This window comes from Eschrichtius robustus, chromosome 13 (assembly GCF_028021215.1).
Source record: "Eschrichtius robustus isolate mEscRob2 chromosome 13, mEscRob2.pri, whole genome shotgun sequence".
NCBI classification, from domain to species: Eukaryota; Metazoa; Chordata; class Mammalia; order Artiodactyla; family Eschrichtiidae; genus Eschrichtius; species Eschrichtius robustus.
Genome location: NC_090836.1, coordinates 5,651,199 through 5,669,900, shown reverse-complemented (window position 1 = coordinate 5,669,900; position 18,702 = coordinate 5,651,199). Strand labels below are relative to the sequence as shown.

Genomic DNA, 18,702 nt, shown 5'->3' with positions numbered 1-18,702 from the left:
TTCACTCTCCCCAGGGTTCAGCATCTTCATCTGCCAAAGGGGGAAATTCACAAATCCAAGAGTCCAGACGTCACACACACGCCTCCTCTTCTTTTCTGGCATCACTTTCGAGTCAGAGCAGGGAGAGATCCTGTGTGGGATGAAGGCTGTGGTCAGGGAAGGATCCAGAAGGGCAGGGGAGCAGAAGTGCCACGCCAGGGCGTGGAGGTGAGCAGGTCTGAGAAATAGGAATTCAATCAGTGGGGCCGTTCTCAGTGTTCCTGAGAGAGGGACATGGCCAGAAAAGGGGCTGGGCGACACTGTCAATGACCCCAAGTACCCAGCCAGAGGGCTTGGGACTCTGAACAGTGGGGGCTCCTGGAAGCATCTGGGTGGGACCTGACGAAAGTGGCATCTGATGAAAATTCGTGTCTGGGAGAAATCCCACACAGCTCCTTTCACGGTTGGATCACAGAGAGGAAAGCCAGCTCTGCTGAGGGCTCCTTAGGGTGGGGTGAGACCCTGTCTCGTCTGCCCCTCAGCGCAGGACACACCATGCAGAGGAATCCAGGGGGCAGCCAGGAGCCTCATGGTCCCAAGGCCACCAGAGCTGAGCTCTGCCTTCTTCCCCCTGCCCTCCGGAGGAATCGCAGCCCGGCTGCCCTGGGGTGAGAAGGGAAGCCGAGGTTGCCAGCCCGGCACAGGGCCTGTGGGTTCCAGAGGCTGAGCGAGGTTGCACAGCCCACCCCAAGGGGGCTGACTCCACTGTGCTGACACTCACACTGACACACGCGAAGCAGGGTTATGTCAAAAGTTCAGGAGGAAGGATGACAGGATGGGGAGGAGAGGGAGCAATGCGGACAGCGTGACTATCCCGGGACTGAGACCCAGCGTCTGGACTTCCAGCTGCAGGAAACCAGGAAGGGTAGTGACTAGAGCTGGCCCTCCCACCCGGCCAAGGGGACCAGGGAGTGGGCAGAGTGATGCGGAGTGATGGGTCAGGCCCAGATGAGGGATGGAGTGGCCCCACTGTGTCCCGAGTCTCTCATCTACCTTCTCCAAACCTGGCTCTCAGCCTGCCAGGATGCCCCCACCCCATGTCTTCCCCTTCACTGTGACTCCAAGCAAGTCCATCCTCCAGAGAAGACGTAACAGAGCATCCTCGGATCTGCAGTGGGACCACCGCAGGGCTGCTCCCACTCCAGGCAGGCCTGGGTCTGCACAGATGCAACGGGGCAGCCAGTGCAGGGGGTCCAGGGGAGGAGGGCACCAAGGGGTGGAGAGACGAAGCTTGGCGTCCTTCCTGACAGATGAGGCACATCTGTTGAAGGCCCTTCTCCTGATTAACTCCCACAGGACACAGGTGCTCCTCTTCTGTGCTCCCACAGGTGCTCCTCTTCTGTGCTCCCACAGGTGCTCCTCTTCTGTAGGACTAGGTCCAAGCTGCCATGGCTTGGCCCTTGATGTCCTCAATCTTTATATCCCAACAACACAAACCTATTAGTTGGCTTGAGGCAAAGAGCCCTTTATCTGTGCCCTAATGACAAGCTGTCATGGAAGCTGTTGGAACCCTGATCACATTGCATCACGGCTGTACGTGTCCATCTCTCCAGGGGGCTGCGCTGCATCTCTGTCCCCAGGCGGGGGTCCAACATGGAGCTGGTGCTGGGGAGGAGGGAAGGGACATGGTCCATCTGAGGCTGCGCAGTGGGACCAAGGCTCCAGGGTTCACACCCGCAGCTCCTGACGGGCATGCTGGGCTCTGCTTTTCTGCTCTCCATCTGTCTCGCCTCTTGCTAAACGGAAAGCACCAGGCTGGGGCAGTGCCTCGCCAGCAGCTGGAGCAGGTCCGAGCCCAGTGGAGCCGCTGTCTGCTGGAGCATGGGCAGAGGAAGGGGGGATGCAGCAAAGGAAGCCCTGGGACATCAGGACTCCCCCGCTTCACGACCTCCTTACCCCTCCCATTGGACTGCGCTTTCAGAGCCTAGGGTATTTTTATAAGGGCTTTAGAAAGCTTCCAGATTTGGTCTGCACTTAAAAATCAAAAGTGCTAGAAGACTGACTTAGACTGCAGCGTGAGGGATTTGGGCAAGAAAAAGAGACTCTTCCCTCAAATGAGGGTGGTAATGAGCAGCCAGGCGTGTGCGTCTGTGTGTTGGGGCCAGCTGGCTTGGTCCCGTCTCTCCGGGGGTTGGGACGGGGGAGCCAGTGTCAGGGGAGCTTCCGGGATGCCACGTGGGCCGCCAAGTGCCTTTCGTGTGTGTTTGCCTTCCATCCTGACGACACCCAGTGAGGTGGGCAGAGCAGGTGTCGGGCTCAAAGGTGTTATTAAAATACCAAACAACTGCTGTGCCAGTTACTAATAACTGGGGTCCCAAGCCCCCGAGGGATCTCCCACTACCCATTCCGTTCCCTGGGGGTCTGCAGGAACTCTCTATTCTCAGACTCTCAAAGAAGGCCCAGCGGATGCCCCCACGACCCTGCTCTAGCCGACCGCTCTCCACTGGTCCACGCTGCCTGTTCCAGCTACAGACATTTTCACTATCACCCTGAGAGGTAGTTCCTATCATCAGTGTCATTTTATAGGAAACTGGAGACTGAATGAAATCAGGAAACTTGCCCACATGATGACGGGTCACATGATTATGAAGGCAAGGCGGAGTAAAGGAGGATGCTCTGGACTGGATGACAGAAGATCTGGTTCTCATCCCCATTCTGCCCTACGTATTAGCTGTGTGTCGTTGGCGGGCTTGCCTAACCTCTCTGAATCTAGCTGGCTTTAGGAGGTTGGGGTGGGAAGCGGTTCTAATGGTCTTTTTGGAGCTTCTCAGAGACCACTCCGCTTGCCTCTCCTTCCATACTATCTCAAAGCTGGCCCCCCTTCCACATCTGTAAGGTAGGCTGGGTCTGCTCCCACGACACTGTGTAACTGATTAGGAATGTTTTTAGACCCACTTTTCAGGAAGCAAAACTGAGGGTTGTGGAGTACAAATGACTCAACTATAGTCCCAAGAAAAATCACTGTGATGGGATCTCAGGGTTAGTTTTCTTGAAGCACGTCTTAGATAAAAAAAAAGTTCTCTTAGAGTACCAGAACCAGAAACCTAGCCTTGGGTTGGGCAAACCTCCCCACCTACCCTGGTAGGTGCCAGAGGCACAGGAATTCAGGGGGAGTGGCCCCGACCATGCTGCCCCCCTTCCCCCGGCCTTTCAGATCTGCAGGGCACCAGGGCAGCAGGAGGGAGGGACCCAGTCTTGTTTCTCTGGAATGAAACAGGTTTGACAGGGAGAAAAGTCCCTCTGAGGGCAGGGAGGCTGGTGAAGCAGCACTGCAACATGCTGGCCTCTTAGGGGAGAAGGGGGCCTGAGGTCCCGAGAGAAAGCTTCACCCTAAGAAACACAGGGATGGTTCATGGACCGGGCCCTGTTTGTGCTTCTATTGCCAAGGCTTGACTTATGATTTTTTTGTTAAAGATCCTTTGCTTTAATTAGGGCCGTTCATTGCTCAGGGTATGTATGAACATGTGTTTGACTTCCCTTAGGCATACTGACATTTCACATCTTGAATTTCACAGCAGCAAGCGTTTTAATCATGAAAATATATAGTGTCTCACCTCCCCCATCGCCCTGCCTCCCCACTGCCTGTCTACCCCACGTTCCTTCTCTATCCTTTTCACTGTTTTCCATCAATGTCTTCTGAGTGGTTAGCGTTCCCTGAAATTATTTTATATGCAGATTTGCTTATTTCTTTCTAATTTTTTTTCTGTTACACCCTCTAGACAAGAAGCTCTGTTAAGGTGTGAGCCTCACCTGCCGGTTTGTCACTATACTGATCCATGTCTAGGAGGAGAGTGGGCACTTAGTAGGTCTCTATCGACATTGGTTGAATGAACGTGAGCTTGAATGGATGGACAAATGCTCAACCAGTACGTGGTGTTCTGTATCTAAGAGGCGTAAACACAACCCTGACTCCCGGCCTTGTGTTTTGTTTCCTTTTACTCGTGTGTAAAAGCTGTTTTCTTCCAATTCGAGTCCTCCCCCCAACAATTCATCAGTGTAATAATGGTGCCTCGAATGTTTGCACTGAAAAGGACGTTACGATTCTATATTGTTGAGCTTCTTGTCTCCCAGAAATACTCATCCACCTCATCATACCCATCTACGTAACTAAAGAGCAATGCAGCCTTCCATCCTGATCCATTCTCCCTTAGGTTGACCCAAACCCTTCCTGTTGTAGCTCCAGTTTATTAAGGGGATTCATTCATCTGTTTGTATAACAGATATTGACTGCCTACTGAGAGCTTAGCACCCAGCATCTGGGATATGATTCTGACAAAACCACCATGATAGCTCCCTAGGGAGATCAAAGCCAAATGGGGTGACATATCAAACAAGGACTTACACCAATACCTAGACACCTGTCATTTCAGTTGTGTCATGTGATATAAATGCTGTACGCCAGGACGACATAAAAGGATGGGGAAGGCTAGACTCTAATGAACTCAGGAGGAGATGTCAGGAAAGGCCCACCCGCCCCCCCCCCCACCCCACGGAAAAGGGATGGATGAACTGAGGTCTGGATTTATAAACTGAGGACTTTGTAAACTGAGCAGGAGGCAGCCAGACAAAGGGAGCGGAGGACAGACGACCAGCGCCCAAGCAGAGGGAACGGCATGTCTGGAAGCCCCGGAGCAGAATGGGGCTTGGCTCCTTCCAGGATTCTCCTAAGAGAGAAGGATCTTTTATTTTCCTGATTGACCAATAAGCTTTCAAGGAGCCCAGCCAACAACGGGCAAAGGTCCTAGCCCGGAAGATAGAACCACGCTGGGTCCTTTTGGGCCAGAATCTTCAGAGTTTGGCTTCCCAACATCTGATTTTTTCCTTTAAAATGTAACCTGACATGTCTCCAACAGCCCCATCCTAGAGCTGACCACTGAGCCACACCGCCATGGAGTGATGTTGGCGATGCATGTTGTTTCCATCTTCCGTGTCATCTCCAGTGGAGGTCTGACCCCAGATCCCTAGAGGAGTCCGGATTCCACAACCCGATTTGCTTCCACTAAGCTTAGGCTCGACCCATTTGTAAATGGAGAGGCTCACCTGTGCTGGATTATTTCGAGATGCGTAAGAGATGGTCTTTGATAATTTCAAGCACGCGTCCGTCTTGACCGTGAGTTGTCTATTGGATATCTCTACCTTAATATCCCATGGGTACCTCAAACTCCTTCCCTATCATTCCTGTCTTCAAACCCACTCATCTTGCAGTCTTCTTGACTTTGATCTAGAATCATCATGCCTCCAGAGCACCCTTCTTATGTCTTCCCTTCTCATCTTCCACATCCAACTGGTTACCAAATCCAGTTGATGCCATCTGAAAAGTGCTCCTCTCATCCCAAGCTTCCCCCTGCCCCCTCTGCCTTGTCCTAGTCTGGATCCTCCCTTGTATAATTTATTGCTGATCTTCCAGCTCTCTCTCCATCAATCTGCCTCCAGCCCGTCCGTCAGTTATTCTACCACCAAAATCATCTTCTTAAAAAATCAAGGAAAAAACTCTTGTTGATTCCTCATTACGTAATAAACTAGTGATTCTCAAAGTGCACAAAAGCATCTCCTGGGAACTTGTTAGAAATGCAAAATCTCAGGCCCCACCCAGACCTAATCAGTCAGAGGCTCAGGTGATGGACCCTTCAGGTGATTCTGATGCTAAAGTCGAGGGTCCTCAAGCAATCAAATCTAAACTTTACAGCCTTTCACACGTGGCCTTGAATTATTTGGTCCCAGCTTCCCTCTCCAGCTTCCTACAGTCATAAAATTCTCCTTACCCCAAACCTTTTACTTTTCTCTACATGTGTTAGACCCCTTCACCACCCTGCACTTTTGAAGGCTGTTCCTCCATCTGGAATATCTTTCCCCTCGATCTTCCCTGTCAAACTCCTGCTCATCCCTAAGAGCCAGCTCAGAGTTGCCTCCTCAGGGAAGCCTTCCCTGACTGTTCCCAGCAACATTTAGTTGCTCATTTTGTGGGTTCCTGGAACCCTTTTGCTGACAATCTAGTTACATCTGTTTTATCTGTAGATTTGGCTTCACCATAGGGAGTGGATTTCTATCAGATAATTAGAGCTGGTATAAAATAGCACCAACTCCTTGTGAGCAGGTGCTTATGGAGAGGACGTGAACGTTATCAAGGGTACTCTCAGCGCCTATACCTGAAGGTCGCATCTTTTCTACTCACTGTTCTTCCAGGAGGGATGGCATCTCTCGTGCTGAGCCCATACAGTCGAGCTGGGCGCCAGACACCTAATAGGCATTCAGTGGATTAAAGAATGTACTGAATAGATAAAAGATGGATCTCTGATTGTAAGGGAGGATGAAAAGTTCCGTCCAAATTTGAAATTCCTGTCTTCTATCCTTTTGCAAAAGCCCCCAAAGGATATTACAGCCATGTTTATATTTATGTTTCAGGGCAAAGCGACAATCACCAATCCAGCTAGTACAGCAGTTGATAAGTTACTGGGTGGGGGATGGATGGTTTGGGGGGTTTGGGTGGGAGACCCGCTCCTCTTTCCCACCTGCTGAAGGTCCCTGCTGCAGGGAGCCTCCGTGCTGGCGAGTCTGGCATCTCCCCCAGGTAGACCAATTGCTATGAGTCCCTGCTGTGTTGACCCCTTAATTGTTCCTTGTGCCACATGCCTGCCACCCTCCTCACTCCCCCACCTCACTGAAATTCAGGTCAAGGTCCCCTGAGGCACTCAGCACCCTCCCCATTGCTGTCTTCCTCAAAGAGTGCAGAGCATGTGCTTCCAGACCACCCAGACCTCCCGGGCTCCCATCTGGACACATCCCCTTACCAGCTGTACCACCTTGGGTAAGTTACTTAACTTTCCTTGACCAGTGTCCTCAACGGCACAAAAGAGTTAAAACTACTGGGGTGTACACAGAGCCTTACAGGGAAGAAGCAGCCAGTACATGATAACCATTACTATGATTATTTATTCTTCAGTCTGACCTTACCTTTCCACCCCTAACCCCAGCACCAGTTTCCAGCACTTTCCTACCCAATCAGAAGGCCCACACCTTCAGCCCCTTCTGTTTTGGCTGCTGGAATCTGCCTGATGCCTTTTCTGCCTGTAAATCCTCAACCCCGACCAGCCTGTTTTCCAGCCCCAAGAGTGTTCGTGTTCCATATGCTCCCCAGCTGGCTACCAGCTCAGTCTCCTAAAGGTTAAACTCGTGTTCTAGAACATTCTTTTCAAGCATGACCTTTCCTTAAAAAAAGGCAATACATCAATGGTTGGGAAATCAAAGCAGCTACACACACACACACACACACACACACACACACATGCACGCACGACTACGTGCAAGCACGCTCATGGGCGTCCACCCGCCTCCCTACAACTCCATGTGAAAAGCCATTTAACTCATTAAGCTGTGCTTCACCATTTCCCAATAAACTTCTCTGTTTTCTTGCCACAGAGGTTTCTGTCACAGCACACGCAATGTCATTACTGACCCCTGCACCAATTCAACTCAGCCAAACTCCTCAGCGGTAGCCCGCCTCTAGAAAATTCTCTCGATATGTTGGGGCCTTCGCCTCTCCACCTCGTGGGCCTTCCCCACCCCTGGCCCCCACCTCAGCCCATCTGTGCTCATCTTGTCGGCCTTTCGTACCAAATACAGGATGGAAGGAAACAAACCCGCGGTCCTTCAGAGGGCTTGCGTCCTCGCCGTGGCTCTGCTCGTCCGAGCCGGGCCACCCTCCATCTGGAACCAAACAAAAGCCCCGGGGGTCCCGGTCAACCCAGAGGCGCTTGCCTTTCAGCCTGTGGTGAAACACGTGTGCTTCGTGAGCAGTCCTCCGGCCTGCTGTAACTTGAGAAGCGAGTGCAAGGAATTTGGGAGGTCTCCTTAGATCTGGGGCTGGGAATCTGGAGGACGAGGGTTAGGCTGAAGAAGGTTCCAGGTCAGAGAATCAGTCCTCGGGGGCTGCGGCTCCTCCTGGGTTTGTGGAAAAAGAGCAAGGCCAGGCCTCACGGGGCAGCGGGCATGGCTTTACACGGCCGGGGCCATCCGAGTTCGAAGCCTGGGGGATGCGTCTTCCTGGTGAAGTCAGACAAATCTCCAGGTAGCTGGGAGGTGACGACACGAATTTCATTCCTGCACACATGTTCGGAGGTGATAACATACATGCGTATGGTTTCTCCAAGCCCTGGTGGAGGGTTTCCACGCTGACTAAATGAACTAAAAAGCAGACATACACACGCAGACATGCTCATGCATGGATGGGGGAGGCAAAAACACCCAAGATCTTCAAAAATGCCAAACCCTAAATACCAACCTGGAGAAAGCGTTGTTGGACGTGAGAGACAGACAGACAGACAGACCTATAATACAAGAACAAAGCTGTCCCATAAATTTGCAAGAAGGAACAAACCCCACAGCCACCCATCCACACACTCTTCAGAAAATCACGTGTGTTGCTGGTAGGTCTGCTGAGCAGGGTTCAAGAGATCTGTGGAAGGGAAGTGGGTGAACTGGGGACTGCCTCCCATGGGGTAGCTGATTAAGACTCTTTAATTAGGATCAATCCCCCGCTGTGAAGTTGGGAAATTCCTACCGGAATTCCAGAGTGAAGGCTCCTGAAAATTTCCCCAAACCTAACCACCAGAGGTAACCCTAAAGGGGCTTCTGATGGGCCAGGAACTGGATATTTTCATTACATTGCAAAATGATCTTATGAAGTAGGCACTATCCTCATTTCATAGACAAGGAAACAAAGGCTCAGAGAGGTTAAGTAACTTGGTCAAGTTCACACAGCATGTAGAGGGGGGCGTCCTTATGAAAGGGCAGAGAGAAGCCCCCACCAATGGCCAACAGGGCTTCTGACCGTGGCATCCATCCAGGAAGAGAGGAATGGCAGCCTGGATACTGCCCCTTTCTGCGGTAGGAGCTCGGGAGGCTGAAATGCCCACTTTGGGACAGGTGAGTTAGCCAAGGTCAGGCCGCCACTGGCAACAAAGTCGGGCCAGAACCTGCCTTCCCTCCAGCCAGGCTCCTCACCCTGCAACACACGTCTCTGTTTAGCGAAGCTCCAGCAAGAAGCCAGGCAACAAGGGAAGATGACAGAGAGCAAGTACATCTCCAGGAGCCAGACGCCTGCCCTCCAAGGCCCTCCTGTCTCAGAGATGAGTTGAACTGCCAATCATCTCAATGGCAAACGTGTGCATGAGATGCAAAAGGCCTCCTGTGGACCTTGCGGAAGGCTCTGCCCTGGCCCGTGAGTCCAACACGTTGGCTTTGGCAGACCTTGGATGCCCTCTTATGCCAGTATAGCTGCTGAAAGGGAACTGTGCTTCCCAGCACGCGGACGGAAACAGAGCTGCCCCACAGCCTGAAGCCCGGAGCTCCTTTCAGGCCTGTTTTCATCATCCCCGGGCTCAGCTCTCCCCTGAGCTGCACTTACCCCGGAAGCAAGCTGCTCCAGACTCGCTCTCGACATGTAGGCAAACTCCTTCCATTCCAGGTGGGGTCCAGGACTCAGCCCTGCTGTTTAGGAACTATGCCTTCCCAGGCTGGACTCCGGGGTCTCCGTCACCCAAGCCTGTCTCCCCAGACCTTCCAGAGAGGCCTTAAACCCATTTGGAGTAGAAGTTCCAGAAGAGGAACATAAGGGCTCCTTAACTCCAACCTGAGAACCGGGCTTGGGTCAATCATAAGACTCCCAGTATCCTATTGGTGGGTTTACTGTGTTCTTGACATGGGCTCATGAAGCGGGAGCTTCCAAAGGTTTCCACACAGAGAACGAAGCTTTCCATTTCCCTAGGCCTGTGTGGTTCATTCTGAAACGCGCGGCTGCAGGAAGGGGATGGGAAGGTACTAGAGATGAGGAGACAGGACAGCGTCAGCACTCAGACAGGGATTTTCACCCTCCCTCTGCCACTTACCTGCTCAGTGGCCGCGGGCAGGTTAAATCCTCAACCCTCAGTTTCGCCACCTGTAAACCGAAGATGACAATGGCTACCTCAAAGGATTTGTGACAACTTACGGTGGGTGGCAGCATTTGAAAGTGGCCAGCACGTGGTGGGTACGTGGTAAATTCCTCATTTCCTGCCCTCGTGTTCTGGGCATCCAGAATCGAGCGTGATCTGACGATGCTTGTCACCAAAGCCTGTTTCAAAAGGGTCATGTCCCATAAGGGACACAGACGCTGTTAGGCATGTGTGTCCTTTACGGGAGGCCAGATCTCGGGGCACAGGCTGCTCCAGATATTGAGGGCACACACGGGCCTTGGATGCAGGCAGGGCAATCCAGAGAAGCGAACAGACAGGGTTTCAGGGCAGTAATGCAGGGTCCATAGCGGTATGGTGGGTACCTCGCGTCTCCAACCAGATGGGAGATGGGAGTCCTTAGGCTCCAGACCCTGGAGGGTGAACTGCTTCCCAGGGGGAAAAGCACTTGGAGGGCATCACTAGTGTCTGCCTTGGCAGGACAGGTGTGGCCATCACCAAGTGACCCCTCGGCTGTTGTGGACCCCTCCTGGAATCAGTAGGCACCCGGAAATTTCCCTCCAGTTGGGGTTTTTACATCTAAGGGGATGAATCAACCAAAAATGATACAGAGCTCATGTATAGTAGACTCTAAAAAAGCTGAACTCACAGAAGCAAAGAGTAGAACTCTGGTTGCCAGGCGCTGGGGGTGGGGGAAGAGGAGATGCTGGTCAAGAGTACGAATTTCAAATTTTAAGAGGAACAGGTTTGGGGGAGCTAACGTACAGCATGGGGGCTATAGACAACAATACTGTACTGTACACTTGATAGTTGCCATGAGGGTAGCTTCTAAACGTTCTCACAATAACAACAATGGCACTTGTGTGAGGTGAGGGATGTGCTAACTAACCTTATTGCGGTAAACATTTCGCAATATATACGTGTGTCAAATCATCACGCTGTACACCTTGAACTTATGCAATGTTATATGTCAATTATATCTTAATAAAGCTGGGTGGCAGGAGAACAACAAAAAAAACCCACCAAAAACCAAAAATGATACAGAGGAACACAATACCTAAGTAAGGAGAGGGAGGGAAGGGATAAGGAACTTCCATTCTTGAATATCTACCCTCTGTTGGGACGCCTACTGCAGTAATATAGCTGAATCATGGCAACCTGTGGGGTAGGCAAGACCCATACCCACATCTGAATCTCTGACTCCAGGAAACCTGGGCTCAGGGAGCCTTCAAAACCCTGCCCACAGTCACAGGGGGTAGCTGGAATTTGAACCTAGGTCTGACTCCAAAGCACCAGCCTTTTCCAGTTCCCCCTGCCGCACCAAGAGGGACCAGCAGAGGAAAAGGAGGCGGGGCTCCAAGAGAATCTCTTAGGAGCACATTTCTCTTCTGTGTGCAGATGACTCAGGATCCGTTTCTGCTTCTGGGTAACCATACAATTATTTCTGTTACAAATAGTTAAAAAATGTTTCCTATGTGCCTCAGAAAACCACTTCCAAAAAGCAAACAAAAACCGAAGCCAAAAAAAAAAAAAAAAAAAAAAAAATTCAACCCTTAACAATCTCAAACCCCCAAACAACAAATGTGCTGAAAAGAAACTTCCAAAACGAAAATTGCCAGCTTCATTGTTATTGTTTCGGGACTGTAACATTGGAGCAAATCATAACTCTAATTGGCAAAACTGACAGCAGAGAAAGGCGAGTAGGTTGTGGGCAGCGAGCTTGTTGGCCAGAATTAAGGGTGCAGCTCCAAACTGCCAAACATCACTGCAACGGAGGTGGTAACAGTTCTTTAAATTAATGAATCAACCATGAGGCATCCCCGGAAGGAGGGATTTAACTGTGTCTACACACAACTCTGACATCAGCCGATTTTAACAAGTTTACTAGAACGACAGTCATGGCCTTGACAATACTGAATGCAAAATACTGGTGTACACAGATTTTACAGGGCGGTGGATCCCGAGAGCCGGGTTACAAGGATCAGGTTTAACAGATGGGAGAGGCCTGAGGGAAGGCAAGCACACGGATTTTATTGAGAAAAAAAGCTTATATACTGTAGGGTTGCTGAAGTTTAATAAATAAAGGTCAACTTATAATATATAAAAACAATATAAACATTTATATGCTACATGCATATTGTATAATTTAAAGTAATAATTTATATACGGGGAGAGATGCCAATTTATGTTCTTCCGATTTTTCTCGACAAGGCACACACACAGGATGTGTCTATCCGTATCCACCGCCAGCCGACCAGTTTGTTGTTTTCTGACGTCAGTGCCCGGACGTAGGTTTGGGAGGTTTTGCATTGAGAGTTCCAATGTTTATCGTCAATGCCTCTGCAACCGTTCTTGACAGGCCTGGCCTCTTTACACCTCGTCTCATAAAAATATTGTTTGACGGGAGAGTTGCCGGTTTTGATCTCCCCCAGCACCGTGACCTGGTGTCCCCGAATGTCGATGGCCGATGACTTGTCGGTCACCCACAAGCTCTCGCTGTCACACACGGAGTACTCCCCTCGGTGACTCTTGTGCTCCGCATACCTCTTCCTCCGCGCCGTTCTGTTGGTGGCCGCGGGGTTGCCCACGTAATCCTCCATGAGGTACAGGGGAGGGGGCTCCATGGGGGTGCTGTCACTCAGCAGGACCCGGGGGGAGTTGTAGCGTCTCTGATGCCGCAGCAGTTCGGGGCCCATGGCGGTCATGGGCTGGAATTCCGGCTTGGCGGGCTCCCGGGGGGCCTCTGCTTTGGGCAGGGTGCTCTGGTAGTTTTCCTTAACGTCCACCATGTGCTTGGAGAGCTTGTTTTTTAAAATATCTGCCTGGATCAGCTTAATAATCAGGGAATTGAGCGAGTCTTCCGGCAAACTCCTTTGATCCATGCTGTTACCTTGGATGCCACGGAGATAAGCGAGAAATATCACATAAAACAAGATGGACATCACCTTGTTCACCTGTAAGATCTGAAAAGGAAACATAGGTGTTAACAGAAGGTGGTGGCCGCTGGGTCCGTGCCATCCTGAACCAGAGGCTGAGGATCCCTGTGAGGCAAGAGAGAGAGCAGGGTACCACCATCCTAGGGGAGCCTCAAAACGCCCCTGTACTGGCCAGAGACAGAGGCTGTCTATTTCTCTCCCCTTCCCCTGGGAAATACTGCCTTTTACCAGCCCTCCTTTCTCTCCTAGATGTCCAAGTGCCTTCACCTCAACAATCTTTCCTCCAGCATCATGGCTGTGTGAGAGGGAAAGAGGTGTGTCTGCGTGTGTAAGAGAGAGAGGGCAAAATCATCTTTTTCACAAGGAAACCAAGAACATCGCTGGAAGGACTACAGCCTAGAAGAGTCAGGTCTTTCCCGAAGACCCGGGTCACAAAGAGGCAGGTGCGCTTGACTCCAGTCTTTCAACCTCCATCTCCTTCCTGGACAGATGGCACCTGTCACCTTTGCACCTGACGTCTACCATCTGCAGCCTTCTTCTGTGTGTGGATGACGTCCTGCCACTTCTTTATTTTATTTATTTATTAAAAAAGTTTTTTCCTGGCTGTACCATGCAGCCTGTGGAATCCTAGTTCCCCAACCAGAGATGGAACCCATGCCCCCTGCAGTGGAATCACTGGAAGCGTGGAGTCTTAACCACTGGACCGCCAGGGAAGTCTCCTACCACTTCTTTAAAGGTCCCTTGAGCCTGAAAAGATCACATCCCGCTCCACCTCGGCAAAATACGAAGAAATGGAACCTGAAAATTATAAATGCGTACGTACATTTTTAATTAAAAAAGTATCAGTGGCAGTGGCTTTGCAATTGTCTCAAGAATCATAGTTCTCTTGCCCCCTTCACTGCAGCCCCTGAGATCTCTCAAAGGAACAGATACCCCAAGGTTGGGCCAAGCCCAAGGTTGGGTTGGGCCAGTTGCTTCTATATCCATAGCATCAGAGATGGCTCGTTCTTGGCCAGCCTGGCAGAGCTGTTCTCCTGCCCTTGTAAATGACCATGTGGGCTGCGACCTATGCTGTGAGAGGGCCTGAGTGTCAGGTGCTCTGCCGACCTCTCCAATGGACATCCTTGCCAAGGTGCCCACCTGATCCCCAGAGACCCTCTTCACAAGACGGCAGCCCCCCCCCCCCAAAGCACCACCTGTAGAAGATGGAGACACAGCCCAAATTAATGGGCTACATTTGCCCTGAAGTGCAAGATTCCCTGTTAATTTTTCATGTTTGACTTTTTAAGTTTCCACTATGAAATGTTCCTTTTAATGGTTCTGTTTCTAATTCTGCTGTCTCCTTGTTTCAGTGGCATCTGAACCCATCAACGCTCTCATTCTGTTGCCATAGTAGAACCTCGACTTGGGGTTTCTGCTGAGTCCTTGTGGAATTAGAGGGCCGATCTTGACGTACCTTCATTGCTGGTCTCTCCCTCACTAGAGCACAGCCCTGATTTTCCGAGGGTTGGCACGGGAAGGAGATTTTTTCTGGTGGGGAGGGCTGGCTGCACTAATGACCCCTCCCGTGCCCCGTGCTTCACACCACTAGCCTCGAGGTGCTCATTCTGTAATCACCATTGAAGCCACCTTACTGTCCCCAGGCCTCTCTCGTTTCCTCTTTAAAGCTCTAAGCATGGAAAATAAAATCCTTCCCTTGGTTCACCTTTGGTATTTCGAGAAACCCAGGGGGAGAAGAGAAGGGAAATAAACAAATGTGGCACAAGACATAGAAAATCGGCCCTGATTGTAATTATTGTATTATCCTGGGAAAATGGTTCCCACAGGATAACTGATCTCCCCCCCAACTCTGCATAAGAGTGACATCCCCTTCAATCTTGCAGGCCCAACAAAATCAAGGTTGAACACAAAAAGTGTGGTGTACATGCAACTAGAATTACACCCCCTTCTCCCTTCCAAAATAGAATACAGCTGCAATAAAATAATTTGGGATGGAGAGGCTATCGAAAAACAATTTATGAAACCCCCCAAAAGCCCAGCCACTATCAACTAAGAATAAGCAGGCTACCTGCTCACAGGGAAATCAATCAAGTGTGGTGAGTGGAGGGAGGTCCCAGGTCCAGTAAGAGTCACGCCTAGATTAGTAAGGTCATTGCAAGGGTGAGTTGGTAGGAAGAACGTTGATGGATTGGCCTGCTATATGGGAGGTGGCCTGTATTATGGAACCAAAAGATGTAAGAAAGAGAAGGGTATTTAATCCAACTTCTTCATTTTATAGATGAGGAAAACCCAGACTGCAGTTTAAAGCAGAGGAGAGGCACACAAGGGCAGAGAGGGGGACTCCGCACTCTGGGCCCAGCATTCCTTTTCATCACGTCATGATCGGGCTCCCACGCCCCACCCCTCAGCCCTACTCACTGTTCACGAGCCGCTTGAATAAGCTTTACGGCCCATGTGACCCTTCACCTTGCACACGTTCACAGCCTCCTCTCCTGCTGAAATTTTGCTCATTCTTCAGTGCCTGGTTCAGAAGCTAACTTTTCCGCGATGCTCCCCTGATAGCGGCAGCCCGGCCTCCTTTGCGTCTCCGTGGCATGGTGGCAGGTGTCACAGCCCTCATGGCATGACGTGGTTTACTCCCTAGACTCTCTCCTCCAAGGCCAGGAGCTCCTTCCTCCCTGTTTGTGTCTGCCTCTCCCCTGAGTCCACACCACAGTGAATACAAAGTGGGTGCAGTGAGTCAGAGATGGACCGAGGGTGGCCGGAACGCCTGCCCTCCACGCACAGAACTGGCTACCTAGTCTGCAGGGCCTAGGGCAAACATTTCTCACAGGCAGGATGGCGGCAGGAGGCGTGACCACGTTTGAGGCAATGCTCGGAGCCCCCAGGTGCATGCTCCATGGTCCCATGGGACCTCACTTAGAAAACCCACAGTCAGAAATAAAATTCTTCCGAATTTCAAGATGGTAACCACAGAGCGTTACACCTTGAGTTTGAGGTCCCTTCTCTGAGCGCCAGACTCTGTGTGATGCCCCAGCTGCAGGAACTAAGACAGTTCGTCTTGGTGAAATTGTTTGAAAGTAAGGGCGGAAAGTTATCGTTGGTCAAAAGGGACGTGCAAAGCCCACAGGGTGCAGTGTGCAGGGCCATGGACGGGAGCTGTGACTTTAGTGCAACCCGGCAGGGAGGGCCCGGGGTTGTGGACAATGGGAAAGGCTCCTGAGACCGCCTTCCTTGCTCCCCTGGGCGGTGGGGGATTGGGGGAGAGGTCAGGATCGTCAGAGAGGAAGACTTCATCACTGATATTGCAAAGAATCGCCAAAGCACAGTGCTCAGATCGTACAAAGCAGACTGACTTGTAGTTGATTTATTATTGTTTTTCAGTTCTCTACAGAGAATTGTAGAGGCTGGACTGTTCCTACCATCCCATCTACCTGTGGGAGCCCCAAGGCAAACCCCAGTATCCCCTCGGGTCCCAAGCACACAAATTCAGCACAGAGACATCAGGCCAGCACTGCTGGTGGTGGGGTGGGACAAAGGAACAAAATGAATTATATAAAAATTCCCAAACGCCCCTTAGCATGGGTCCTACCCATTTCTGGATCTGAATGGTTGCTTACCATCAAGTCCAAAAACTCGTCATGATACTTTGGAATAAGTCCTGGGAGTAAATCATCTGCAGGCTGGTAAGTGTTTCTAGATATTTGCAAGGCTGTGTTAAAACAGGCTTCCTGCGGACTCCACTTTGATAATCTGCTTTCAGGTTTTTTGCAGAGAGCAAGCCCAAGAATGTCGCTAATAAAATTCGCCCAAACACAGATGTTGGAGTTGGAAGGGGCCATAGAGAACCACCTCGTTTTTACCATTAGGGACACTGAGACCCGGAGCAGTGTAAAGCGAGCTGGGTAAGGTCTGACTGCTACATGACACAGAGAGGGACAGGGGACCCTTGGTGATTAAGCGTAACAGAGATCGCATGGCCGGTGCATAATCAAGGTCATGGTCAGGGGTGAAAAGTGACATCATTAGGAAAGCACTTAGCACCGTGCCTGGCACGTAGTGATCCACTGGACAGGTTAGATGAACATGAACCTCAGTTATCTGCGGCAGCAGAAGACACCGCACGCCTGCCCTCCATGCACACACACCGGGTAGCAGAGGACTAATTCCCTGGAGTGGGGAGTGGAAGAGGAAAGGCAGTACCAGGAAGGCGCATCAGTGAATGTTTCAATTTAGAGAGACCTCTATGCTCCTTCGCTAGTGGTGACTGCAGTTTATAGAGACCCCCGTTTAAGCAATGATCCTACTGAGTTATCACTGTCTGAATGGCTCCCCCTGGATGACTAGGCCACGTCTTTCTCATCCCCCCGCCTCTGACGTCCGGCACAGGGCTGCACTGTTGTCAAGTCTCCAGGTCCATTTACTGAATGAGCACCTACTACAAGCAAGACCTACACAGCTTCCTGGCCTGGGATTCTGTCTGGGTTTCTGCCAAGCCTGGTTTGGAAGCCAATCAACTCTGCCTTCTTCTCCCAAAGAAAATACAGGCCTGGCTCTGAAGCAGGCCAGGATCCCCAGGCTCCTCTCGGCTATAATTGGAAAAAGACCTGTTAAAGACCTCCGTTAGACCCCTTCCTGCACTCTCCCCAGTGCCCGTTTTCCCCGCTCAGAGTTTTCCAAGATCCTGACCAGCTTGCAGATGCTATTTTGCTCGCTTAGAAATGCTTTCCCACATATGGTGTTTTCCCAGTCCCTGGAGCAACATTCCTACAAGGTTTCACCATCCCTCAAAATACTCAAAAGAGAGCAATTTCTGATTCCTCCTTTTTGGCTCAGTGTACAATACACACAGAGGGTTTGGGGTCTGGAAGGAGCAGCTGAAATGGAAGAGAAGCCGGTGAGGACGGTGGTACAGGGTCTGAGGCCCCAACAACCAGGGTCAGTCCTGCCACACACGGGGGATGGGGGCCATCACCGCTGAGTTCCAAGTCACCTCTCTAGGACTAGCTCCCTAGCACGTGCGAGCCACCGCCTGGCCATGAACCCCCAGCCCTTGCTTGTTGCACGTGTACCGAGTGAATTTTGTAGCCTGGGCAGAGCGGGGTCACCAAGCACAAAGATGTTCTTGCCGGGAACTGACATACATTGCATCTTTCATCTTGATAACAACCCCTCGGAGGTAGGTACTTACATTTCCCATTTCAGATGGGGAAACCAAGGCATGGGGAGGTTTAATAACTAGTTAACAAGCAGCAGAGCCCAGACGGGTTGGCCGTCTGCCTCTGGAGCAGATGCCCTGTGCTGTCTGTCTGTCCCTGCTCTCACACAGTCCAGAGGAAACTCAGCTTCCAAGCCTGGAGCCAGGACAGCTCCACCCGGCAGGCCGCGCATCCCCCCGAGAAGCCTCTAGGCAGCTCTCGGCAGTTTCCGGGGGCTTGAGGCCACCACCCCTGTTTCCTCCTCTCAGATTCCCCATGAAAGGAAACACAATTCAGTTTCCTCCCGTCCTTCCTGGGCCTGATGCCCTCCAAGGTCAGGCCCCTGCAGGTGCCTGTCCCACGCGTTGCTTCATACAGAGCACAGAATGTACCACCTCAGACCCTGGGTTTGGCCCCAGTGCTGCAAAATGGGGTGAATAGCACAGAAGGCATAAAGGCTCTGTTCTAGCTTTCCTAGGGGAGGAGGTGTGAGAACAAAGGTGGAAGCACTTTTTTACTTGCCAAGTGTTGAATATGCAAATTCTAGAGATTTCATTATGTCCAGGGTAGCCACCACCCCCG

At 51.2% G+C, this 18,702-nt stretch overlaps 1 protein-coding gene across 1 annotated transcript in view; it reads right to left on the bottom strand.

Moving 5' to 3' along the window:
• Positions 1–11,881: 11,881 nt before the first annotated feature.
• Positions 11,882–18,702, bottom strand: part of NTF3 (neurotrophin 3) — a 65,901-nt gene continuing 59,080 nt past the window's right edge. The window contains exon 2 of the mRNA XM_068560674.1: positions 11,882–12,949. Coding sequence (XP_068416775.1) covers positions 12,170–12,949 — 780 coding nt within the window. The 3' untranslated portion in view covers positions 11,882–12,169. The remainder of the gene's footprint in view (positions 12,950–18,702) is intronic.